Source organism: Fulvia fulva, chromosome 5, assembly GCF_020509005.1.
Source record: "Fulvia fulva chromosome 5, complete sequence".
NCBI lineage: Eukaryota > Fungi > Ascomycota > Dothideomycetes > Mycosphaerellales > Mycosphaerellaceae > Fulvia > Fulvia fulva.
In genome coordinates, this window is record NC_063016.1 from 2,665,851 (window position 1) to 2,689,272 (window position 23,422).

The 23,422-nt window shown below is 54.2% G+C and overlaps 15 protein-coding genes across 15 annotated transcripts; 6 read left to right on the top strand and 9 right to left on the bottom strand.

The window, feature by feature from the left end:
- Positions 1 to 959: 959 nt before the first annotated feature.
- On the bottom strand, positions 960 to 1,770 carry CLAFUR5_05954 (uncharacterized protein; the record flags this gene model as incomplete). Its single annotated transcript, XM_047905102.1, has 3 exons — positions 960 to 1,350; positions 1,408 to 1,429; positions 1,488 to 1,770. 3 exons carry the CDS (start codon positions 1,768 to 1,770, stop codon positions 960 to 962), a joined length of 696 nt encoding a protein of 231 aa, XP_047761652.1.
- Positions 1,771 to 1,791: 21 nt separating this feature from the next.
- On the bottom strand, positions 1,792 to 2,934 carry CLAFUR5_05955 (Nitrogen assimilation transcription factor nit-4; the record flags this gene model as incomplete). Its single annotated transcript, XM_047905103.1, has 3 exons — positions 1,792 to 1,947; positions 1,993 to 2,757; positions 2,812 to 2,934. 3 exons carry the CDS (start codon positions 2,932 to 2,934, stop codon positions 1,792 to 1,794), a joined length of 1,044 nt encoding a protein of 347 aa, XP_047761651.1.
- A 274-nt stretch (positions 2,935 to 3,208) lies between these two features.
- Positions 3,209 to 3,808, bottom strand: CLAFUR5_05956 (uncharacterized protein; the record flags this gene model as incomplete). Its single annotated transcript, XM_047905104.1, has 1 exon — positions 3,209 to 3,808. One exon carries the CDS (start codon positions 3,806 to 3,808, stop codon positions 3,209 to 3,211), a length of 600 nt encoding a protein of 199 aa, XP_047762155.1.
- Positions 3,809 to 4,063: 255 nt separating this feature from the next.
- CLAFUR5_05957 (uncharacterized protein) lies at positions 4,064 to 4,588 on the top strand (the record flags this gene model as incomplete). Its single annotated transcript, XM_047905105.1, has 1 exon — positions 4,064 to 4,588. The coding sequence occupies one exon, from the start codon at positions 4,064 to 4,066 to the stop codon at positions 4,586 to 4,588; it is 525 nt and encodes a 174-aa protein (XP_047761650.1).
- Positions 4,589 to 5,541: 953 nt separating this feature from the next.
- On the top strand, positions 5,542 to 6,953 carry CLAFUR5_05958 (FAD-dependent monooxygenase sdcF; the record flags this gene model as incomplete). Its single annotated transcript, XM_047905106.1, has 3 exons — positions 5,542 to 6,010; positions 6,033 to 6,423; positions 6,482 to 6,953. 3 exons carry the CDS (start codon positions 5,542 to 5,544, stop codon positions 6,951 to 6,953), a joined length of 1,332 nt encoding a protein of 443 aa, XP_047762160.1.
- Positions 6,954 to 7,200: 247 nt separating this feature from the next.
- Positions 7,201 to 8,658, bottom strand: CLAFUR5_05959 (uncharacterized protein; the record flags this gene model as incomplete). The annotated part of the gene is made up of 1 exon (XM_047905107.1): positions 7,201 to 8,658. The coding sequence occupies one exon, from the start codon at positions 8,656 to 8,658 to the stop codon at positions 7,201 to 7,203; it is 1,458 nt and encodes a 485-aa protein (XP_047762159.1).
- A 780-nt stretch (positions 8,659 to 9,438) lies between these two features.
- CLAFUR5_05960 (uncharacterized protein) lies at positions 9,439 to 9,789 on the bottom strand (the record flags this gene model as incomplete). Its single annotated transcript, XM_047905108.1, has 2 exons — positions 9,439 to 9,621; positions 9,742 to 9,789. 2 exons carry the CDS (start codon positions 9,787 to 9,789, stop codon positions 9,439 to 9,441), a joined length of 231 nt encoding a protein of 76 aa, XP_047762278.1.
- A 944-nt stretch (positions 9,790 to 10,733) lies between these two features.
- On the top strand, positions 10,734 to 11,210 carry CLAFUR5_05961 (uncharacterized protein; the record flags this gene model as incomplete). Its single annotated transcript, XM_047905109.1, has 2 exons — positions 10,734 to 10,828; positions 10,859 to 11,210. The coding sequence occupies 2 exons, from the start codon at positions 10,734 to 10,736 to the stop codon at positions 11,208 to 11,210; spliced, it is 447 nt and encodes a 148-aa protein (XP_047762279.1).
- Positions 11,211 to 11,573: 363 nt separating this feature from the next.
- CLAFUR5_05962 (Pre-mRNA-splicing factor syf2) lies at positions 11,574 to 12,536 on the top strand (the record flags this gene model as incomplete). Its single annotated transcript, XM_047905110.1, has 1 exon — positions 11,574 to 12,536. The coding sequence occupies one exon, from the start codon at positions 11,574 to 11,576 to the stop codon at positions 12,534 to 12,536; it is 963 nt and encodes a 320-aa protein (XP_047762276.1).
- A 464-nt stretch (positions 12,537 to 13,000) lies between these two features.
- CLAFUR5_05963 (Arabinogalactan endo-beta-1,4-galactanase A) lies at positions 13,001 to 14,056 on the bottom strand (the record flags this gene model as incomplete). The annotated part of the gene is made up of 1 exon (XM_047905111.1): positions 13,001 to 14,056. One exon carries the CDS (start codon positions 14,054 to 14,056, stop codon positions 13,001 to 13,003), a length of 1,056 nt encoding a protein of 351 aa, XP_047762277.1.
- A 391-nt stretch (positions 14,057 to 14,447) lies between these two features.
- On the bottom strand, positions 14,448 to 16,166 carry CLAFUR5_05964 (uncharacterized protein; the record flags this gene model as incomplete). The annotated part of the gene is made up of 3 exons (XM_047905112.1): positions 14,448 to 15,460; positions 15,508 to 15,589; positions 15,639 to 16,166. 3 exons carry the CDS (start codon positions 16,164 to 16,166, stop codon positions 14,448 to 14,450), a joined length of 1,623 nt encoding a protein of 540 aa, XP_047762282.1.
- A 478-nt stretch (positions 16,167 to 16,644) lies between these two features.
- Positions 16,645 to 17,862, bottom strand: CLAFUR5_05965 (uncharacterized protein; the record flags this gene model as incomplete). Its single annotated transcript, XM_047905113.1, has 2 exons — positions 16,645 to 17,377; positions 17,429 to 17,862. 2 exons carry the CDS (start codon positions 17,860 to 17,862, stop codon positions 16,645 to 16,647), a joined length of 1,167 nt encoding a protein of 388 aa, XP_047762283.1.
- Positions 17,863 to 18,805: 943 nt separating this feature from the next.
- CLAFUR5_05966 (uncharacterized protein) lies at positions 18,806 to 20,068 on the top strand (the record flags this gene model as incomplete). Its single annotated transcript, XM_047905114.1, has 2 exons — positions 18,806 to 18,960; positions 20,014 to 20,068. The coding sequence occupies 2 exons, from the start codon at positions 18,806 to 18,808 to the stop codon at positions 20,066 to 20,068; spliced, it is 210 nt and encodes a 69-aa protein (XP_047762280.1).
- A 213-nt stretch (positions 20,069 to 20,281) lies between these two features.
- CLAFUR5_05967 (Dothistromin biosynthesis peroxidase dotB) lies at positions 20,282 to 21,698 on the top strand (the record flags this gene model as incomplete). Its single annotated transcript, XM_047905115.1, has 3 exons — positions 20,282 to 20,540; positions 20,596 to 21,071; positions 21,123 to 21,698. The coding sequence occupies 3 exons, from the start codon at positions 20,282 to 20,284 to the stop codon at positions 21,696 to 21,698; spliced, it is 1,311 nt and encodes a 436-aa protein (XP_047762281.1).
- A 489-nt stretch (positions 21,699 to 22,187) lies between these two features.
- Positions 22,188 to 23,184, bottom strand: CLAFUR5_05968 (uncharacterized protein; the record flags this gene model as incomplete). Its single annotated transcript, XM_047905116.1, has 3 exons — positions 22,188 to 22,627; positions 22,678 to 22,974; positions 23,034 to 23,184. The coding sequence occupies 3 exons, from the start codon at positions 23,182 to 23,184 to the stop codon at positions 22,188 to 22,190; spliced, it is 888 nt and encodes a 295-aa protein (XP_047762274.1).
- Between the last annotated feature and the right edge of the window lie 238 nt (positions 23,185 to 23,422).

Sequence of the window (23,422 nt, forward strand, 5' to 3'; positions counted from 1 at the left end):
TATCTAAGCATTGGACCGCAAGACTAGTACTACGGTAGGTGACTACGTGGGAATCCCTTGTGTTGTATGTTTTTTGCTTTTTGCTTGTGGCTGTGCCGATGTGAAGCCGGGAGCACGGCGTTGGTCAGTCGCCGTGTAGTCTCGCCAAAAGCCAGGTCACGGGCCGTACAGTAAGAATAATATGCAGGCGCTGCATTCGTGACGAGGAAGGTGTTCTCATCGTCACGGCAGACATTTTCATTCTCGACGTGCAGTAGAACTACCTTGTCCCCCTCCATCATCCGAAACCTTCAACTCTTCCCACTCGCGAAGCAAGTCTTCCACGCTCCCACTTTTTTGCTCGAAGTTCTCGCCAACAGGCTGCGCAAACATGGACTTGATACGAAGCAAATCAGTCTTGGCCCATCCCGCCTCAGCCGCGGCGACGATGAGTCTGGTGGCGCTCTGAGGTAGCTCGACCTTCATCGTTTGCGCAGCTCGATAGATTGTGCGAAGCAGGAATCGCGGCATCATGGCCTGAAGCCCGCCTGCTAGAAGCGCGCGGATGATGTCTTCAAGGGCCGTGTGGCATTCTGCGATGGTGGTTGTTGCTGCTGGGGTGTTTAAGGGTTCTTGAGGGAGTTCGGTGGATTATTGGAGTTGTAGTTCTTGGAGGAGTGTGTAGGCAGAGTTGACGAGCATGGGGATTGCTACGTTTGGGGTGATCTTGAGACCGTATAGCTCGCGAAATTGTCGGCTCAGATCAGCGGCGCTTTGCGATGGCAATGATATCAGTATGTCTGGGATCAAATAGTGAAGGTACATGCTCAGGGGTGATACTTACTAACACGCCCATCGAACTTTGTCTGCTATACATGAGTTTCGCATTGCGACTTCACAAGGACCTTGTGCGGGCGCCAGTGATGCGTCTGCGAACGTGTAGAGGTACATGCGCGTCAGTGTGTGCGGGATGCTGCCTCTCAGTCAAAACGATAGCCCGCTGCGTTATAGACAAGATTCACCCACTGCAGGTCAAACGAAGCGATAGGCATTTCAGGGACTCGTCGAAGCTCTTTCGGTAGCTCGTTTCCCCAGTCGTCTAGTCGTTGTATCACGGTGCGCGTTGTTTGTAGCAAAGTGGACATTGAATGTTGGCTTCTGTTGAATAGCAAGATTTGAACAGTGTCGCCCAGAATGCCGCCCAGGGCGTTGCGAGCTGATAGCAGGAGGTTGATCTTTAGTGGAATTGCTTCTTTTCGCAAGGGATAAGCCTCCCAGAAGAGCGTAGTAGTTGAAGGGAGAATGGTGTCCACTTCAACCATTTCGATAGGCTGCGTGCGAGTGCTGTATTGAATACCAGCGGCGTATAATCTAGGCATCCCAGTCAGTCCGGCATGCGTTCGACAATATCTTCACAAGCTGACATACCCTTCCAAGACTTCAATAGTCCCTGCAACTCTTGTGGTCAGCCTGCTATAGTCCCAGTGTATCTTACGTGGTACACTTACCGGCCGCTACTCGGCGAGCTCTGCAGTAATTCCTGGCCTCGGTCCCAGATCTTTCTTCGAGCTCAGGCATTGGAAGCATCCTCTGCAGCGTATATGCCAGGCCGATGCACTGGTTACCTAGCTTGTCGTTTCCTGTCAGTGCGGATCTGAGCATAACCTGTTGGTCCCACGCGTAATGCCATTGCGCTCTGATGAGGTTGCGGTTGACTGGAGCCACTCGCGACACTTTGCCTCGCGCGTAGCTGCGCAGACGGACCCCTGCAGAATCCATGTGCAGATACATGACGCGACAAAAGGGGCCAGCTCACTCCATGCTCAATATCATGAGCGCCTGAATATTGGTCAAAGAAGCATGTCCCTCTTCCAGGGCCCGTAGCCGAAGCGCCTCCTTATGGAAATGATCCCCCCGCGATAGTAAATCTCCAGGCACAGAGAAAGACTCGTCAATCTCCGATGATTGCTACGGTATGTCAGTAGAGCCTCGTGTTCGTGAAAGATTCCATACTGATGCCAGCGCGAGAATCGAATTGACTAGCAATGGAGAACAGTACTTCGAGTTACGATCACCAGAACGCATCGCCTTGACGAATAGGTCCTGCTTCACGTATCTCCAGAAAGGGTTGTTGATGTGGAGGAAGATGGATATCAGATGGGATGCTGCGATATCACTGATGTTGAAGTTGAGCCAAGGGGTGGCAGAGACCCAAACTACGGGGCCATGGTCGATACCGTCTTCTATGACGTGATGGAGGGAGTTGTTTTCGTACGTTCCAATAAGTGGCAACGTCGTGATATCCGGATCAGCGACTTGCAATAGTTGACCTATGCTTTCCAAGTAGACTATTGTGTCCCTGACCGGTGCGTATGCGTCCGGTGTTGGCAGCGAAAGTTGTATACTGCCGTTCAAAACTGCGGTTCCCAACGCGATGACGTCTCGTAAAGGAGCTGTAGAGTGTACGAGGGCCATGATGAACAGTTTCCTCCGTTGTTGGTGGTCGAGATCCTGAGCCCGACTTTCGCTCCCTTTCCGACTGTCGCGCAAGATGGCTGCAACTGACTGGCCTCTACGAATGCCGTTGAACAATTCAAGAGCCGTCTTTTCATCGCTGTTCGCGATGGCGGAGAGCACGTCCTGGGCCTCATTGTGTGCCTGTGAGACCTCTCCAAACTTGCGCTTGCGTGCTTCTTGATGGGACTCATTCGCCTCGACGGTGAAGATGCACCGGACGTTCTTCTTCGTGCATGTTGAGCATGGTCTTTGGCCATCACACTATCCTTGATGTATCAGCACGCTTTCTTCAAGAAGGGCGGATCTGCTCGGCACCTTGATCTTCTTCGACCGGCATCTCTCACATGCACCGACTACTGCCTGCCGCTTCGACTTCTCTACAGAGGCAAACAGGACAGCGCCACGCCCACCGGGATCTTCGATAGCTGGGTGCTCCATGGTGATGGTGATGGTATGGCATGAATTCTGACGTGCCGAGTTGATGCGGCGTAGGTAGCAGTCCACCTCCTTCTCAGGCGCTCACCGTTTGAGGCCGTAGCCTGGATACAGTGTGACAGCGTCTGGACACGTCGGAACGTCACTGGGAGGTACTGAGATTTCGCGTACCAAGGCGAGGACACTGCTGTGCCGTCTGCTGATTGATCGGTAAGGTACGTATCACAAGGTCGGATTAAGTTCCGATACATTGAGTTTTCGGAACTAATCAAGATTATCAGCCTCCCTGTACACGACCCTCAGGCTCTCGCAGCAACAAGCAAAGCCACGATTCATCAGTCTCACTCCATTCCTGGAACCCAAGCTTCTTCCAGTGTCTTGCGATCCGCTCCCCGGCGTCCAGTCGCCCGTCGCCAGTATCACCCACAGGTCCTGCTTGAAGCAAAACCACAGTATCGTCTGGAAGCTCCAACGCATCCATCACCTTCTTCACTGCCGCGAGTCCGCGCCCTTGACCACGCATGGTGGGATGCAAGATAACCTCATCGATGAAGAGTATGCATGTAGCTTGCCTGATTTGCAAGTCTCGATCTGGTGGAAAGCTCTCGTTGGCAAGGTAGTTCTCGACTTTGTCTAGCTTTGCTCCGAGATGTCTTTCATCATAGATCTGGCATTCGTCCCACATTCGGATGGGTCCAATGCGTACCAAGGCGGCTTGATGCAGTATGTTGAGGTAGATGTGACCGATCGAGGTGTCGTTTTGCGCGAGCCGGAGGGAGGCTGTGCAGGCTTCGATGTGAGGATGGTGAGCATGACAGTCCTCGTCGCGGCGCTGCTTGCATATGTCGCGCCGAATGTGTAGCGTGATGTCTTCCATGGTCGTTGGGGTTTGTGCGGGGGACGATGAGTGGTTGATCGATAAGATACTGCGTGCTGCGTGAGTGTCAGTATCGAGTCAAGAAGCAAGTTCTAGATCGTTTGCATGTGAACGCACAAAGCCTGCGGCGGGCTGTGAATGTGCACATGCTCGCAATTGTCAATGGAACTTGCAATACTTAAGCCCACCTTCGTGTTGTTCGTGTTTGACTAGCAGGTCTGTTCCAACGATAGACACATAGATATCTCGCCCTCGATGACTCCACCTACCGCCACGAGCTGGCAAAGACTGATGCAAGAAGGTGATGCGCAACTCAGAGAAGGCGATACCCTCGAGCCTAACCCAGCGAACGGCGGTGGGACCACCACATCTCGCCATGAGCCTCGCCATGAGCCTGACATGGCTCAGACATGTCCATCTTTCACGCCCGGCCAACAAGGACGCAACATGATTACGAATGTTCCCCAGCAACCTCGATCCGTCTCCAGGCAGAATGTTGGCGCAGCTTCGAGTGCAAGCTACGACCAGCAGCATGCAAGTCGCGTGTTCGGCCAGCATGACGAGCCTCAAAGCATGCAACTCCAGAACTCGATCAGTTATGGACCTCTGCCACGCATGCCGACATACGAATCCGGAGCGCACCAGACTCTTCGCCAGCTGGCGCCGAAGCTTCAGGCACTGCTGGACCTCTTCGCGACAGCGTACGAAACGCACGACATGGTGAAGGTGGAGGAGCTGCGCAGGAGGTTGAACTGGGCCATCGACGCCAAGGGCGCTTGAGGAGAGTTTTCTTGGTCCGTGGGTGCAGCGGTCACAATGTTGTGTTCTGGTCTGTACTGCAAGGCGATGCGGGTGGAAGAGGAGCGCAAGGAGCTGGCCTCAATGTGCCAGCCTTGGTGGCGGATTGATGAAGCGTGCGATCTTACTTGAGCAACAATGCTTCCGATGCAGCGCCATGATGCAATACAGGAATAGTACATGTATGGATGGCAAGTCCATCGGAGGAAGAAGTGACCGTGCTTCAATCGTGCTCACACTGCGATGATCGGGCAGAAAGCCGATCGTGCAATGAAGGGGTGTTGCGCGCTGACGTATATAGGAATGAGGTGAAGTGCGTACATGTATAATATCCCTGGAGACTCCGAAGTACGCATCAGAACTTGCGAAACTGATTGGGGAATTGCCCAGCAAAGGTCACGTCAAAGCCGTCTACATCGATACTGACATCTACACCATTCAAATACTGTGGACGGACGTTGGTGACGTAGGGTGGTGCTGGTCGCATGCACCTCACTGCATTTGGCTGGACCGGAAGACCTGCACGCCGATGAGGTGCACTCATGAGGCATACGTCACTCTCCGACCTCCTCGAGCATGGCAAGGCCTGCATTGTTGCAGCGTAGCAAACTCCGGTCGCCATTCGACACTGTCATCTTGGTGGGCAGTGCAAAGGCATGGCCCATCCAGGCGAGCCACTCACGTCTGCAGCACTTTCAAATCCTTTGCTCGCGTTGGCCTCTGATTCCTCGGCCTGCTAAGGGTCACGCTCGCAACAGACGAGTGGCGACAAGACACATGCACGTCCGTGATCGTTGGTGCACTTTTCCGCGATCGAGACCACCTTTTGCTTTGCTCTGCATCGTGAACGTAGCGGCGAGATCTGAGGAAATTCCAGCCAAGTATTGCTTCAAGACTGCCGCGGAGCCACGTCCTGAAGATGCTTCTTCGTTTTCATGGCGGCGGAGTCTGGTCGCCTTTCGCAGAATCTGCAGTGCGCCGTGCTTAGCTTAAGCAATGGCGCCAACGCCTCCGCCTGCTGCATCTTTCCTCGCAACTCGCACCAAGTTGCGGCAACGATTCAACTGCTCAACGAGCTCGAGGTGTGCTTCCAGGTCACCACCGCCAACGGCCCTTCGAACGAGCACGAAAGCATCGGCCGCACCACAGCATCTATCTGCCTGGAGAACATCAACGACATCACGCCCTATCTCTCCATCGGAGCAGTCTGGCTAGGTGTTGGTGCTTTGTACGGTGCTGTATACCCAGCGCTTGAACGCTACGGCTGGCTCGTACCAGGCAGCAGGTCAGCAACGACGTCTGTGGGAGCACATATCCTCAGCGGAGGCTTCAGCTGGTTCGCGAATGAGCTTGGCTGGACCTGTGACCAGATTCAAGAGGCAGAGATTGTGACTCCAGCAGGACGTATACTGGTTGCATCGAGCAGGGAGCCACCGTGAGCTTTTCCGAGCCATCAAAGGATCATGTGGTTCTCTCGGCATCATCACAAAGGTCAAGTTCGGTCTCAAGCCGGCGGCGCGCATACACTTTGACACCTTCTGCTATGACGTCGAGGCCGCGCCTGCAGTATTCGGAGCGTTGCAAAAGATCACAGACATCACTAGAGCGCCGCATGCACAGGGTTATGTGACCGCGACATGGACGCAGGGCTTGCATGAATGGATGGTCATTACACATCTCAGTGACACTCGAGGCATGATTGCCTTTGCAGAGCTGGACGCATTTACAACCATACCTCCGGCAACAGCGGCATCTCGTGATACCAAAGCGAGTGTGGCAGCTATCGCTAACGATAATGAGGCTCCCCAAGGATTGCGGTAAGTCGCACTACCCGATCTGGCAAGCGTCGAACAAAGCTGACCTCAAGAATTCCAGGCACTGCCAGTGCACACTCACGTGCCAGATGAGCGCCGACATCATGTCCAGTCTCTTTGACATAGCGAAAGATTGGGTCAGCAACACGGAGATGGACGTCAGAAGCGTGTTCAAGATCTTGTTCCAGCCACTCACCGCCTCCCACATCTCGCATGGAAAGAACTCGAACGCCTTCGAGCTGGACGAAAGGGATGGGCCTCTACTCGTCATTCGTGCAGAGCTATGGTGGTTTGGCGAGGGAGAAGACGACTACTTCGAGGAGAGTCTGGTAGACCTTATAACTTTGTGGACGTTCCAGCTAGGCACCATTGCGGCGAGGCATGAGTTTGTCTATCCAAACTATGCTGGGAGGCATCAGAATCCTTGTGATAGCAGGAGCGAGGAGGCGAAGGCGAGGATGGAGCCTGTTAGGGCGAGGTATGATCCGGATAAGGTGTGGGAGCGTCTTGTGGTGGGAGGGCGGCATGTTTAAGCATGGATGGCTTGCATGAGATCGTGGCAGACATTCCTTCTTATCGTTTGCGAATTATCGTTACTCATGAGCGCCGATCAAACTTCATGTTTGGCAAGAATTTCGTTCATCGTCCTCATACCTACATCCAGCCAGTCACGGTACAGTCACCGCCAACGCTCTATCTCATCAAGATTCACCGACCATTCCCTGCCAGAAGTGCTTGGGAAAAACACCATGCCAACAGAAACGCTAAGAAACTACCCACTTACCGACACCCAGCACCACAGCACGTCCGCAGTTCCACACCGCTCGCCACGACACGCCCATCAATCCTATTCGAAGGTCCCGCCAGCACTACATCATCCCGCACAGCCGGAATACGAATATTCATCGCCTCAGCCAGCACTCTACGATGTTCATCAGCCATAAACCCCGGCCTCACCATATGCTGCACATCACAAGCCATCTTGATCGGCGCCCCATTTTTATCCTTAGCCAGTGCAAACACCCAAGCAGCAACTTTCGGCGGATGAAGAGCCTTCTTCCCGACCCGCGGGACCGTCACATCCCAGAAAACTTGATCAAATAATCTTTCCAGCCACCGGCTTGGGATTCGATAATCAATCTGGTTAAACGGCTCCCAGCACTCATCCAGCACCGAAAGGCTACAACCCGTGTACCGATACAACCCGGCCATCATCCAACTAGGCCACTCCTGCAGCACCAAACCCTGAGCTACCGACATATCAACATCACACTCCTCATCCCTCTGCCGATAACTCTCACATCGCGTCCAGAACTTCGCAATCATGGCGCCCATCACCCCATCGTAGATGGAGTACTCCAAGTCGAAGCCGGCTTCGCCGATGGGGTGCTCGTTGTGGAAGAGTTGCGGTCTCCAGCCGCAGCAGAGGGTGCAGAGGGAGTGCCCGATTTCGTGCACGATGGCGTTGGCGATGAGGAATTGCGCGAGGCGGAGGGCGTGGCGGTGGGAGGATGGGGAGAGGAAGTTCCCGCGGCGGAGGCGTTTGCGGAGGTTGAGGAGGGATGTATACTTGTCGCGGGAAATTATTATGGTAGTGGTTCCGCCGCGAGGGAATGCAGTGACAGTGCGAGCAGTCATGGGTCTGTAATCTGGCTCGCAGGATGCGGAGGTTTCTCCCTTTGTGTTGTATCCCCTCGTTGTTGGGTCGCTGAGCCTGAACTCCGTGACGGCGCGACTGAGGCGCTGGAGGACATCTTTCGCGACACCTTGGAAAAGGGCATTGCCGTTGACGTGTTGAGCTTTTGAAGCCTTCCGAATCGGGCTCCAGCTAATTTTGCCGCCGCTGCCGCCTTCAGCATCGACATGGCCCCATGTGGTTTTGTGCCAGAAGCGCTTGAAAGCGCCGAGCTCCTTACGCTCGCGTCGTTCGTAGAGCTCGCCGCCGGCTATGGTGTTGATGTACTCGAGCGCACCAGGCGATTCGAGGAGTAGTGAGGCTAGACGGAGGGGAGTTTCTAGGAGGGTGTAGTCAATATCGCGGTGGAACTTACTCTTGTGGAAAAGGGGGTGGATAGGGTTGTTGAGGGGTACGACATTGCTGGTGTCACCTTGGGTGAGAGGCTCGTCGTGGTAGTTGAGGAACTTGGAGCAACAGTAGCCGGTACAGGGGTTAGTGAGTCTTGCGTGGCTTTGCTGACGTCGAGGACATCCGGGAGCGTAGCATGTGTAAAAGGACATGGCGTTATTTTTGCAAGAGAGCGAGTAGCATCGAAGGAGACCGGGTATAATGCCTCCAGGAGTTTTCTGTGAAGAGTCCATGTTCTTGTTTGGGGACAGAGCTTGGAACGATAGGAAACGATGCTGTCCAGCAGCAGTGAGAATGTCGACGCAAGTTGGAGAAAGTCTTGAACGAGCATCAGGGAGGACTGATACGCGACTAACATGAAGGCCCCCCTCACGCCTTGGAAGACAAAGGGGATCGGGTCGACAATGTGCCTTTGTGCATCGCTAGGTATTAACAGCACGTTCTGGCCACTTCTTTGTTTCTGCGTCAGGGCACGATACCTGCTTGCTAGACCAGTGCTCCGCGATCGGATATTCTAACGGGTAGTGCGAAACATTTCAGTGACAATGACCTCTTGAATGGATATCCTGGGTTCTTGTTTGATCGAGGCGACAGAAGCAAGGGGCAGGATGGCTGAGTCGGGGCACGGTTGTGTGGTAACGCGGATGAGGAGGTAGTGGAGAGTCCGGTGATGAAGTGGGAGGGCTCAGGGGATTCCTGAGCCTCGTTTAACGTGGTATGAACTGGATCCGGAGCTGTCGTGTGGGTTGCAAACGTGGCGATGCAGATTCAAGAGGGGACTGCGCCTTGCCAAGAGTCAGCATGTGCACTATCCTCAACCGGCGATCGTACCTCGAAGCAAGTCTGTCAGATTGCTAGCGTCGATGTCTGTCGTATTGCCGTAGCTTCCACCTTCGTTGTCGTACCTTCAACACTTTGACCTTTGTGACCTTTCATGCGGCCCGTAATGCTACCAGCTTCCACAACACCCACCATCCGAACGACCAAGCCTTGCTCATACTGACGATGGAACCCATAACACTAGACGCCATTGCGACCATGGCCAGGTAATTTTGGTAACCACGAAGAGTCATCTGGAGGTTTTGCTCCTCGATCACGGCAACGAGTGCGTTGACCTACAAATCGAATGGTGTTAGCCAGGAGCAGCAACGCGAGTCCAAGATATGGTGTATCGAGAGACCCATGTCAGACTGCGTCGACTCTTCGACGTCTCAGGTCGATATTGCCCCACCTACCATAGGATCCACCTCCTCAGTCCACGGCCTGTCGACATTCGCCAGCATGAGTGCGTGGGCCGCGAACGCCAGATTCTCCGCGGTTCCCACACTACCGTTGTACTTGGAGCGCAACACATTCAGCACTGGTCAATTGGCATTCACAGATACGAGCTTGTGGGCCCCCCATAGCCAAGTCTTGAGATTGCGAGTGTTGACCTTTCGATTGTGTGCGTTCTCTGGGCATTCGCAGACCGACCATGTGGGCCTTGCAATAAGACGAAAGTCATCGGCGCGCTCATCGTACTCCCAGGCGGGAAGTAGATCCTTGCAGACTTTCAGCTGCATGGTTGTGAAGCTGAGCATCTTTATGTGGTCCCAGCCACAAATAGTGAAGTGGAAGCGGTTCTGAGCATAGTAGATCGTCTTAGCTTCGGAACGGACCAGGCGACAGGTCTGTAGCAGGGCCGGTTGTGTTCGATCGCAGTTTGCACTGAAGATGATGGTCTCGTCTGATATGAGAACAAGTTCCCAGATGCATAACCGCAGCTCATTCGGAAGGGAGAGAAGTAGCGAGTCTTGGTCCATCGTGCTGTTCACGTCAGCCGGGGTTTAAGTCGATGGGGTTTGAACCCACCTTCTGCTCTTGAGGTCCGGCTTCACGATTTGTGCTGGTGCAGAGATGTCTGTAATAGTCAACGTTGTCTCTCTTGATGAAACCGAGCGGTGCGAGGAAGCAAGAGCTCAGGATCGCGCTACGCATTGCGACTGACAAGGATCTTGCGGTGGTTGCTGAGAACAGGAAAGTGCGCCTGGCACCATTCCACCTGCACCAAGGCTCCTGTCCAGCAGAGGAAGGTGCACCTGGGTAAGCCTACTTGAGAAAGAATTGCATTGTACCCTTCGCGGGCTTGCAAATGTCCTTTGTGATCCGTGGTCGTCACAAGGCTCTTTGTTTGGCACATTGACCTGTGCCCATTGTTCGAGGAATGTATATATCGTTGGCCCGTACTATGATGAAAGATTATCTCACACAGCTCTACGCAATCGGTCTCTTCACTTTCAGCAAAAAGAAAGTAAGGTACCAGAGATCCTCACCTCAATCACGGTAAGTAGCAGGTTCTACTTCCCCATCCAGCACCCTCTCCATCATGGGTGCCACATGTGGAGCTGACAGCAAAGGCACTATCATCAAAGTCGCTGTGATCGCAGCCACACTTGCCATCGTCGTCATTGGCCTCGCAATCGTCCTTTGGCGTTGGCGAGAGGCCGTCGAGAAGCGTCAGATCAAGGCCGCCGAAGAGAGTGGCACACCCATATTCGAGCAAAATGGCTTCGTCTTCGCGAAAAAGCTCAAGAATCCGTCTGAGTTCGATCTTGAGTCTCAGGACCTCCAGTCTAACAGCACGGACTCGCCCACCATCCCGTTGGTCAATCTCAGGCCACCAATTCCGGCTCTCATCAGAACTCCGGCTACAGGGTCCATGTAGAAGGTAAGCAGGGCGTAGAGGTGTGGTCGCATCGCGATAGTGTGTAGATGAAATGCATATCTGATCCCAAATATTCTAAATGTTGACCTCCAAGTTTTCTCGCTCGGCATCCTCTGATGCTCTTGACATGTGTGTACTTCCGTGGCGGATTGCCGGCTGACTCATCAACCCGAGGATTGCCTTCCCTCAAGAAATGTTCGCTGTTCGCTACTTCCATCACTTGTTCAACTTCAAGCTCTTGCCTCAAGACATTCGCGGCTCGTGACTCGCGACCGACACTTACACGATTTCTCTGGCGTCGCACATCCACATCCCTGAGCCAAGGCTGCCATTGCACCGGCTGATCAGAACTCCGCGACCAGAATGCCGGCAACACGCAAGCGCAAAGGCTCGCCCAGCCTCGACGAGAGCGAAGACCCGGCCAAGCGACGATTTGCAGAAAGCGAGCAAGTAGCAGCAGCCGAAGCGCCAACAGCGGGAGGACCACCGGTTGCTCAGGAAGCGCAAGAGACGCCGGCAGAACAGTCAGAGGCAGAACCAGCACCCACGGAAGAAGACGCAGCACCAACACCACCCGCAAATGACCGCGCCGCCAGATTCGCCGCTCTCCGCGCCCGCAACGCCGCCAGCCGCAAATCAAATCTTGCAGAAACCAAAAACGAAGTCCACCGCTCCTCCGTCGACCCCTCACAATTAACATCCCTCAACCGCAAAAGGGACATCGCACAGCTCAAACTGCTCAAAGCAGAAGTAGGAGAAAGCGGCGCCGACTTCGAACGCAAGCGAGCCTGGGACTGGACAATCGAAGAGAGCGAGCGCTGGGACGAGAAAGTGGCCCAGAAGAAAGCGAATCGCGACAAGAATGCCTTTCAGGATTACAACCAAGAAGCTGGCAAAGTCTACGAGCGTCAGTTGGGCCAAATGCAAAAAGGCGGCTTCGACGAGAGAATGCAGGCGTATGAAAAAGACAAACGGGACGCGATTGATCGGGCGGTGCAGAGCGGTGGGCTGGAAGTCGTTGAGACTGCAGACGGGGAGTTGATCGCCGTAGACAAAGATGGCAGCTTCTACAGCACTGGCGATAGCTCGACGTTCACGAATAACAAGCCCACGAAAGATGCGGTGGATCGGCTAGTGGACGATATCAAGAAAGCGGAGGAGATGCGACTGAAGAAGAGGAGGGAGCGGGGACGGCCTGATGAGGACGGACAGGATGTTACGTACATCAATGAGAAGAACAAGCAGTTCAACATGAAGCTGGCGAGGTTCTATAATAAGTATACGGCGGATATTAGGGAGAGCTTTGAGAGGGGTACTGCCATATGAGCAGAGGTCATGAGTAGATGATGATATGAAGTAGAGCCCTGCCTGGCCCTTGGTAACGGCTCCAGTACGAGAGCTTTTGCCGACGCAAGAATACCTTCCTCGTCACGAGTACAGTGCGTGCGTCTTACTGTGCGGATCCACCTGGCTGTTGGCGAGAGCACACGATCGACCAACCGCGGCCATGTTGTATCGATATTTGTTAAACAGACCTTGCCACCGTCACATACGACCATAGGCCAATGAAAGCGAGGAACCCCGTCCGCTCTTCCATATCTAAGCATTGGACCGCAAGACTAGTACTACGGTAGGTGACTACGTGGGAATCCCTTGTGTTGTATGTTTTTTTCTTTTTGCTTTCACGCCAGTGTGTGCCGGTGTGAAGCCGGGTGCAACACACACAAAGTGTCGAAGGACCTGGTCCAGCGTCTCGCGTGGGTTACTACGTTCTACGTACTTCATAGGCATCACAGGGACCCAAACGTACTCACACTACTCAACGCCCTCCCCTCCCAATCAAACATCAACAAATCCTCACAACTACTCCCCAACCCAGCATTCCCCAACCAAGCCGGCTCCCAATAAAACAACCCACTCCCCCCAGCATCCTCCACAACATCAGCAACCTTCTCCAACCACTCGCTCTGCCCAGCAGCCGAGAATGGAATCTCCTCAACATCGCTGGGAAACGCCTCACTGGGGTTCGGAAAGCTCGTAGGCCAATCCGTCTCAACCACCATCACGTCCTTCCCATACTCCCCCCTTAACTGCGTCAGACTCGCCTCCAGCGCCGCAAGCGTAGCGGCAGAGTTGTAGAAAGAATAATACGACACTGCCTGAACATCGTAGTCTTGATCCGTCAATGGTCCTTGGGCGAGGATAGTGTCGTACCACCATTCTTGCTTATCGTAATCCCATCCGTCGTCAACATGGATTAGAATCTTCGGTTGCGTCGTGAAATCAGAGTCTTTTATCCCTGCCGAAGCAGAGTGGAGCAGTCGAGCTACATTGTAAGGTCCATCCGAGGTACTCATGTCTCCTAATGGCCAGAGGAGACCCGCGCTGATTTCGTTCCCGATTGAGACGAGGCTGAGGGGGATGCCGGCGGTTTGGAACGCGTTCATGGTGGCTAAGGTGTAGTTATACACTGCATACGCCAAATCATCGATCCCATAATCCTGCCAGGCAGAAGGCGTGCTCTGATGCGCCGGGTCCGCCCAGGTATCGCTGAAATGGAAGTCCAGGTATACATTCAGACCCGCGGCCTGGGCTCGTTGTGATAATTCGAGGTTGTAGGTCAGGATGTAGGTCTCGTCTGCTGGGTCGTTCCAGAGTCTTTGGCGGACTGTGTTGACGCCGCTGGTTTGGAGGATCGTTTCGAAGGGTTGGACGGCATTGTTGGTGTTCTTGTAGGTTGTGCCGGAGGCTTCTTCGACTAGGAGGGAGGACCAGTCGGTGCCTTTGTAGGTTAGTGCTGCTTTGGTGTAGGATGCGGAGAGGCTGATGAAGGGGAGCTTCCACATTCTTGGGGGGGTGCTTTGTGAAGGAGGTTGGGTGGGTTGGAGGTGGGTTGGGGTTGTCTTGGGGGATGAGAGATTTGAGACTTCGCTTCGCAGTGTATTGACGTGAAACATCTCTTGCAGCTGACTGACGAACTCGCCTCGGAGAAATGAATTCACGACGCGGATGATCTGTGTTGTTCTCCCCGTAGATCAGCCACGAAATAGGCAGCCTAGCAGAACATGATGCAGGGCTTGAGCAGCATCACCATGTCTCCATTCAGCACCCTACTCCAACAGAAGCATAGATATAACAACAACAACCGCAGCTCCGAAACTCCTCAACACCCCCTCCCTCTGTCAGTTCAATAACTCTGTCGCTATACATTCCCTCCCCCCTTACCCCCTCACCCACCTAACCCGCAGCCTGTGTCGGCCTCGCCAACTTCTTCGGCTTCTTCCTAACCGGCGCAGGCTCACCATTCGTCGTACTCGTAGCCGTCGACTGCGGGACAGACTTCTTCGCTGCTGGAGGGGGCTTGCTAGGAGGCGGACCGGTAGTCTTGCCCAAGGGCTTGCCAGCAGGCGTGGCTGGCTTCTTTACAGGCTGTGCTGTCTTCTGTGCCGGCTTCGTGCCATTTGTTGCCGTTGTGGGTGCGCCGCTCGTTGAGGGCGTGGCTTTCTTCTGCGGGGTGGGTTTTCTCACGGCTGGCGTGGCTTCCTCGTTAGAACCATTCGTGGCGACTGGTGTTTTCTTCGCAGGCGCTTTGCGGACTGGGGCAGCTTTTTTCTTCGGTGCAGTACGCTTGAGAGCCGCTGTGGTGTCCTCTGCATCCTCCACCACGAAGCTCGCATCAGTTATTTCCTTGCCATTGATACCATTCACATCATTGGGGCAAGCACTCATGACCACCACGACATCTCTCTCCGCCTTGAAGCGAACGTAATCGCCCTTCTTCGACTTTGGAGGATGAAAGCCAATATCGCCCTCATCATCCCACGGAATGTTCATGAACAGGTTCAGAGGCGCAGGGCATTGATTAATAGTAACATCCGCACCCACAGCCTTCGCACCCTTCAGTCCAGCACGCTCGTTCAGCTCTTTCAGCGCCAGGACAAGATTCTCCGCGCACGATCCGTGTTCTTCCCACTTCGGCACGCCCAAGGCCTGGTAACGGTACGGGTCGCAGGCAGGGACCAAGGTATCGTGCACGCCCGGGCTCGTGTCCTCGACGACAGTCAGGATAGATTCGCGAATGTTTGTGACTAGTGTATCGTTGACTTTGGGCCGCAAGTGCAAAGTCGCAGTCCGGGTGTGCGCCATGCTCATGAATTCCACGTTGGGTGCTGCGCCAGCTCGCATGTTCCAAGCCTGGTAGCCTGCGTAGAGCGAGCCCGCGTAGCCAGAGCCAGTCATCACTGCCATGCCTGTAAGTAGCTGTCAGTGCACAGCGTTCATGTGCTTCAGTTATTACCTTTCATACCAGCTGCGCCGACGGGTGTCTTCGAAAAGTCTTGAAGCTGATCCAGATATGATTTGGACGTGTCGCGTTGGTGCTATGCATCTTGTCAGTGAAATCTTAACTATCGACGGGAGGCTGCTCACGGTAGAAGCAAATTGTGACACCGTATCGGTCGCCTGCTTGGGGATGTACGAGCTAAAGCCCTTACCAGCAGAAAAGTACGATCCCCAAGTCTTGGAGTTCTTCTGCTGCTCAGTCTCGTCCTTGTTGCCACCGTCCTTCTCTTGAGCCTGATCTTTGCTGTCATCTTTCTTCTTACCCAATCCAAGCGAAGGCACATAGCTGCTCCATGTGCTCTTCTTTGGCGTTTCGTTCGACTCGTCATTATTCGCAGCTTGGGCTCCAGTAGTGGCTTTCTCCGCCTCTTCCTGGCTGGGTAAGTTTTTGCTCCCTTTCTTCGATGCTGCCTTCAAGCTGGCTTGGTCCTTGGACTTCTCCTCTTCCTTTGCTTTGGCTTCCTGCTCATCCTTGGTGCCATCGGGCTTCGGCAGCGCGAATGCCCAGGTATCAATGACCTGGGTACCTGAGGTGTTGACGATCTTGATGACCTGCCCGGCCGGCACGAAAGTAGCTACACCATGGCGTGCCGGGATTGTCTGAAGCTCCGCCATAGCGTCGACCTTGATGGTGGTTATCGATACCGAAGGGAGTACAATATGGTGTCAATGCTTGTAGTAAGTCGTGCACTCTTTCGAAACAAGGGACAAATAGGTGAGAGATCACAAACCTGGTGTAGTGTGCGAGAGGGAACAGAAAGTAAAGCGGCTGAAGACAACAATGTGGCCACGCGCATCACAGGATCCGTTGTCGAGTTGCACAGTGTCGAGCAGGAGTTCCTGTCGAGTTGCCAGCGTTGCATCACTTCGCAGGGATCATAACCAGGATATGGAGCTGAAGCTGCAGCTCCCTGTTTTGATCCGAGATGACGAAGCCTTGGCATGGCATTGCATTGGACCCTTAGGAAGGGAGATGGCATCAAATCTTCTTATTTTGTTGACCTTGCTTGAGGCCCATTCGTATTCTTCACCGCTGTGCTTGCAGCAGTGTTAATGATGTACAAGTCGTGTTTCATCGCCCTGCAACGTCCACTCAAAATTGCTTCACAGCCTCCATTGTCCCGCAGCCAGTCTGCACGATGAAGCCAGTTCCAGGCTCCAACCTTTGTCCGCCGTCTGAGTATTGGAAGCCCAGACCGCAGGCTGGCTCAGTGTACCACAAGAAACAGTTGCCCGCGTCTGGGTCATCCTCCGAAGCGGCGCATCCCTCAGTATCCACGCAAAGCTGGCAGCATGCCGAAGGATCACTTCCAGGAGCAAGACCTCTCGTGTTGGCAGAGTTACCGCCGGTCTGGCCGATACCGTAGCCATTGACTTCGGAGATGAGGTTCGTGGGTGCGCACTTGAGATGCTGTGTGGTGGTACTTGATGCCACTGTTTGTGTGCAAACCCCGTTGCCTGGGGAGTCGACGGCCGCAGGTGCTGTACCCGTCACCAAGGAAGGGAAGGGTGCTGTTGGATCCACAAACTTCCTCACCGGTGTGACGTAGAACGTAGGTGTATCTGCCGTGATAGTCTCGGTGGCGGGCTCTTCGAGGACAGTCGTGGTGGTGAAGACATAGGTGGTGATTTGTTCGAGGCAGGCGACTTTGACGGCTTCCTGCTGCACGTTGGCCAACCTTGCTTGCTGGCCGAAGATGCGGAACATGTCTGGCTTGAAGCTCTTGTAGCTGGCGGGTGAGAGTTTCAGGTCCAGCGGGCTGGCTGTGCGCTTCGCCAAGGTGCCATTGTATGATGCTGTGTAAGCTGTGGTGACGCCGGCCGTGCTGGTGATACGGTCAGTGCCGTGATGAGGACAAGAGCCTGGCGGGACTTACACTGTGGTGGTGGTGGAGCAGGCCGCTTGCCTGGGCTTGAGGTAGTTGCCTTCGGCAGTCGCGGTCACGGCGTGTGGCGTTATGGTGGTTGTGATGGTCGACTGACCTCCGCAGGCCGTGATGGTGGAGCTGACAGTCTGCGAGATGGTCTTGGTGCGGGTTGGCAACTCAGCAGACGTAGACAGTACGTGCCGGTACTTGGTGAAGCAGGTGCCGGTACTGTCGATCGAAATGGACTCGTCGCGCTTGACATTGGGTAGTGCAAAGGCCGAGGCCACAAGCAAGGTGACTGGCAGGGTCTTCAGCAGCATGGTGGCGGTGATGGAGGCGAGGTGTTGGCTAGGAAGTGATGAAGAGAGAGCAGATGTGAGTGTGATGAGCGCTGGAAGAAGCAGGCTACAAGTAGTGTCTGTTGCGTGCCGACCAACCTGCATTCATGCTCCATCCACCATCACTAGCTTGTCATACCTGCTCAGAATATCTCGCCGCAAGAGCGTGCCAGAGTGTCGGGGAGGTTAGCAAAACATGCTACGAGTTGACATTCTCGCCATTGTTCGCCCGTGGCATCGTGAAGGAGTGACGGACGTGTTTGAGGTCACGAGCACGATCGTATAGCTTTTCGTCCATTAATCTGTGACCAAGTACGCTCTTTGTACAGATGAAAGTCGCGTGGCCGAGCGTGCCCTCACAGATTGTTCCTGCATACGAACCTTGGAAGTGGAGCAAGAAGGAGATCAATGGAGATTCCGACATGCTGTGAAACATTCGCTCCGGCCTTGGCGAAGCGGCAAGACGGATGACAGGGTGTGTTTGTGAAGCGAAGACAACTTCACATCACAGCAAGCGAATTCTACAGTCTACACCGCATCGAGACTCCCGAGGTCGTTTGCATCTATCTTCGGCCTCGATGTCGCCGCTATCATCAAACCTCCCCTGCTTGACCTCTGTCGCACGAGAATGACCAGCAGCAGAACGCCGAGCTCTCACCCTTATCGCCGCACGAGCGCCTCGATACATGTCGTTGTCGTTGTACAATTTCCATCACATGACCAAGCCATGTCTTCCGATAGACTAACTTGCCATGCTGCTTGCGTGGAGAGTGCTGCCTCATACAAGCCTTCTCCTTCGCAAGGTACTGCCGTCTGCCGCTGCTGTGCTTACTTCTCTCGCCACATTCTTGAACTGCCACAAAAGGCTCCTGCTACCAACATCACTCCACAGTCTCCATCACACGCTGAGCGTGGCGTCCCCGAAGAATGGCCTGCACGTCAATCTCTTCAGCCACCACTTGAGGTCGCTTGAGTCGTGACACAAATGGGTGCTCCAGCTACAGCACAAACAGTGACAGCATGCAATGCGCCGAACGAGAACCCAATCATGGCGACCACATCCTCAGCTGCCGCTGACACCCAGAGCGAGACCAGCGACGCAGCTGCTGGAGTCGACGATTCCGATGAGGAGGCTCAAGCTTCAGAAGATGAGGAAGATGAAGGTGAGGATTTCATCGACGATGACGATGAATTCGACGACGAGTAAGGCGGCAACGGGTGAGTATCGCCAACAGTGGAGTGACGTGATGCCAATGAAGAACATCGTCCTATGCAAGTGACTCATCTAGGCGTACCTGCTGCGATACACACACATGCTTCGCACCACAAGGTGACTTGCTCGGGCAGGGATTTCCAACAGGACGTCAGTGTGCATGTGGCAGGTAAGTAATAAAGGTACAGTACAGTACCGCCAGGTCTGCATGTGTGTGATGAACACCAACAAGCTGTAGGCAGGCTGACGATTTAGGAATACGTCAACTCATGTACCAAGCCACAGACGCGGCTCGACGTTCATTCACTTTCCACTATTCTCCAGATTTCCCCGCAGAGTGTGCTAGCGTGCACGCTACACCAAGCTGTCGATGTCGATGTCGATCAACCCTCAGGGCGAACGCACATTACCTTGGCAAGCCGACCTCACATGTCACACTTCTCTTGGCGACAGGCGCAACAAGCACGGCTAATCGGCATCTCAAGCCGCTGACCTATGCGCGAACGCCTTCTTGCGGCAAACCCGGTACGCCCTGTGTATGTAGACTGATCAAAATTTGCTGGACGCCCACAGGCTAAGCAGGAATTGCGCCTTTCTTCATATTAAGCATATGTTTAGAGTCTGGTTGAAGGCGTCGGCAACCGTGGACCCTGGCAGTTCCTCCGCGGTAGGCAGTCTAGACTCCCCTTCGCCACTCGACCAACAGTCCTGTCATTGAAGCTAAAGAGTGTCCGAGAAGGCATCTAGCAGTCTACCGACGCTGCTTTAGACACTTCCCGACGTTTGTGGCAGGTGCCGCCATATACATCACATGTGGTTGTATGAGGAAACCGTTGCACGCACTCATCAATTTGCCGAATCGCTAGCTACTTTTCTCCGCTGTCGATCATGCGCCATCAGGAAAGAAACGCACCTTCTGAGACTTCACGTTGGACCCGCTGCCATGCCTTTGCGATCGGCACCCTGAGCTGCCCGATTGAACTTTTCCCGGACATCTTGCGCCTCTGGTCTGCTGCCATGGCTCTCTGCCTGCTACTTCACAGGTCAAATCCTGAGAGGAGTGAGAACAAGCTATCCGCTATGCACCATTTGCCATAGCGCTGGGCACTCGGTGGCGGTCCGATGACAGTTGCGTGCGGCTGTATTGGTTCCCTCGTGTGGATCGACAACGGCACAGCTGTAGTGTACATTGCTCGCGAGACAAATACCTTAGGACTGGCATAGATATAACTGCAGTCTCTGCCCCTGGTTGTGATCCGACCTCCATCTGTTCCAGATCGACATCCATCCTCCATACCTTCACCCGCGACAATGGTTCAGACACGCAATGTTCTCCTCTCAGCTCTGCCTATGGCAGCTGCTTACCCATGGGCCATGGACGCAAGCGCCAACCTCGAGAAGCGCGTCGAGCCTGGTCCACGGCAACCGACCTTCCTGTCAGGTCGCCCAAACACCTCTCAGCCACCAGCGGGGTTCAATGCACAAGATCAGTTTGTGGACGTGAGGCAAGGGAGCGGCAATGAATTTCAATCTCCAGGCCCAGGTGATATTCGAGGACAATGTCCCGGCCGTAAGACTATCGGCCCACAGCGCATTGCTTTTTCTCAACTAACGTCGCCAAATAGTCAACGCAGCTGCCAACCACAACTTCATCCCTCGCAATGGTCTTCTCACTACCTCGCAGACTACCACTGGTCTTTTCAAGGCTTTTGGCATGTCGCCAGACCTCGCCATCTTCCTGGCCGTACTTTCCATCGCCATCTCTGGCGACCCAGTTGCAGGCACCTGGTCAATTGGAGGAGCATACAAGTCAGCAATCCCCCTTCTGACCGGAACACCCACCGGTATCGCTGGTACCCACAACCAGTACGAGTCCGATGCATCCATCGTTCGCGGTGATGCCTACCTCAACAACGGCAACGTTGGCGTCTTCCAGATGCGCTCATGGGAGCACCTCTACGCTCTCGGTGAGGAGTACACACTGGACATGGTTGCTGCGCAGTCCGACTACGTCACCCGATGGTCCAAGGCCAACAACCCATACTTCTTCCAGGCTCCATTCGCCGGTCTGGTCTCACCAGCTGCCCACGACTTCGTCATTGCAAGTCCACTCTCCCATGACCGTGTTGATCCACTCGCTAACACTGACCAGAACTTTATGTCGAACCGCTCCGCCGAGAACCCAGGTGGCGTCCTTAACCGCGATGTTCTCAAGCAATACTTTGCCGTCACCGGCGAGCCCGGTAGCTTCGTCCACAATCGTGGACAAGAGCGCATCCCAGAGAACTGGTACAAGCGTCCTACTGCCAACGCCTACAACCTTCCAGAGGTTGTTGCAGACGTCCTCGTCAACAATGCCATGTACCCCGGTATCGTCGGATTTGGCGGTAACACTGGCAAGGTCGACAGCTATGCTGGTGTCGAACTCACTGACCTCACTGGTGGTCTTTTCAACCTTGCCAACCTCGCGGAGGGCAACAACGGTGCATGCTTTTTCTTGCAGGCTTCGCAGCAGGCTGTGCCTGATGCGCTTGACCCTGCGCTTGGTGCCGTTGGATCTGTTGCCGGCTGGTTGGCGCAGCAGTTGGGTCCTATCAGCGATAACCTTGGATGCGCGCAGCTCACTACCTTCAACTCCGCGTTCTTCAAGCAGTTCCCTGGTGCGAGCTACAAGGCAGAGGGTCAGTCGAACCAGAGCGGCGGCCTGCTCGGTGGTATCTTGGGTTAGATGATGACGACGATGTACAGTGGTGTGGATCATTGAGACCTTTCACTGTATACATTGGGCATGTTGCCATATCACGATAATGATACCAAGAATTTTCAAACATTTTCGTCTCCACAGTATCGATTGAAGATCTTGTGAATGTATGTTACCTGTGCCGTTGGTCTTGTGGCCAAGTGTGTGCTGGGCGACACGATGATGTAGTATGCACATATACATCGCAACTCAAGTTCTGAAGGGCGGGCTGTGGCTTTGAGCTCATTGAGGAGAGCAAGAATCGAGGTGGCGAGAGGTGACGTGAAGCAAATCTACGTCTGAGCGCACATGACATTCCGTCGCTGGACGACATCTCTGATGATTTCCAAGGTGACGCCCGTGCCCAAAGTGCCTTTGCCAAGGACTATACACATCTAGGACTAGCAGCGCAGTTTGATGCTTAGATGCTCGCAGCTTGACCAAGATCCGCATAAGCGGTCCTTCATAGCGGAAGTTTTACGCCTCCAACTCCACGATCGACTTCTGACCCTTCCGCTCCCGAGCCTGCACGCCATCGAGCAGCTTGAGGATGGAAGCCTCATCGCACTTGTATGGAAATGAGACACGCACTAGCCGGAGGACTCCATCCTGTTCACCTGCGCTCAGGCCTCGCATTCGCAACTCTCGGCGGAGCTCTTTGTCGATGTAGTGGCTCTCTTCCTTTCGGCTGTAGATCAAGTACAGTCTGCGGATATGACCAGCACTGACAGCACCGATCGTGTCGAGCCACTCGAGAAGACGGTTGCCATCTCCGTTGAGCTTGGCCACGATTGGGTGATCGCCGTAGAAGATGGAGAGTGTTTCTTGGCGGCACAGCTTGCTGACTGTAGTGAGTGCCGGCTGAGCTATTGTAGCTTCATGGCACGGTGTATGGCGCATCCCGCGCCAGTCGGTGACTGCGTGTCCGTCAGCTTAGTACTCATCGGGAGGTATCAATGTTGCTTACAGCATCTGACTTCTCGTATCTCTTTGCCATTGACGATGAGGTAGGCGGCGCGGCAGTTGTCACGATGCTCGAGCCTCGCACAGCCGTCCAGACAGACGTGCTTCACAACACGGCGGCGGAACATACCAGAACGGCTGAACATAGGAGGGCATGTCCGGGGCTGACTATCGCCTCGGGCTGTCGTTCTGAGCGGAGTGTCTCGGATTTCCCAGTAGCGAAGGCACCCAGAAAGGTCGTAGATGCGATTGCGGAGCTCTCCTGGAAGAGTCTCGAAGGTAGTACGGCCTGCCCAAGAGACTATTGTCAGTCATGTCTGAGCAAATATATTGACGGCCCAGATGTATAACGCCACTTACCTTTGATGGGCCGGAAATTGGTGATGGTGGTGGTGTCATCAGTAGTAACGGATAGCGATGGTGCTGACTGTTGGGCTTCCTTGCCGGCGGTCATATTGTCGATGAGCCAGTCGATAGGCATGACCCCCTCCTCGTTGTCACTGTCCGCCATATCTGCTGGTAGAACAACTGTTGTTCAGTGAGACGAAATTGCGGGCATGCATCTCTGGAAAAGTCTGATTGGCTTCCACCAGCGTTTGCAGTGCTCGAGCTTTCCTCTGAACCACCGCGAATCAGCCGGGCAATAGTGAATCCGTTGTGACAACTAATCTAGCGGCAGGGCGCATGTTCTAATCAGAGGTGAGTTGGGGTCGTGACGCAGGCTACGTCGTCTCCTTAAGATCATGCTG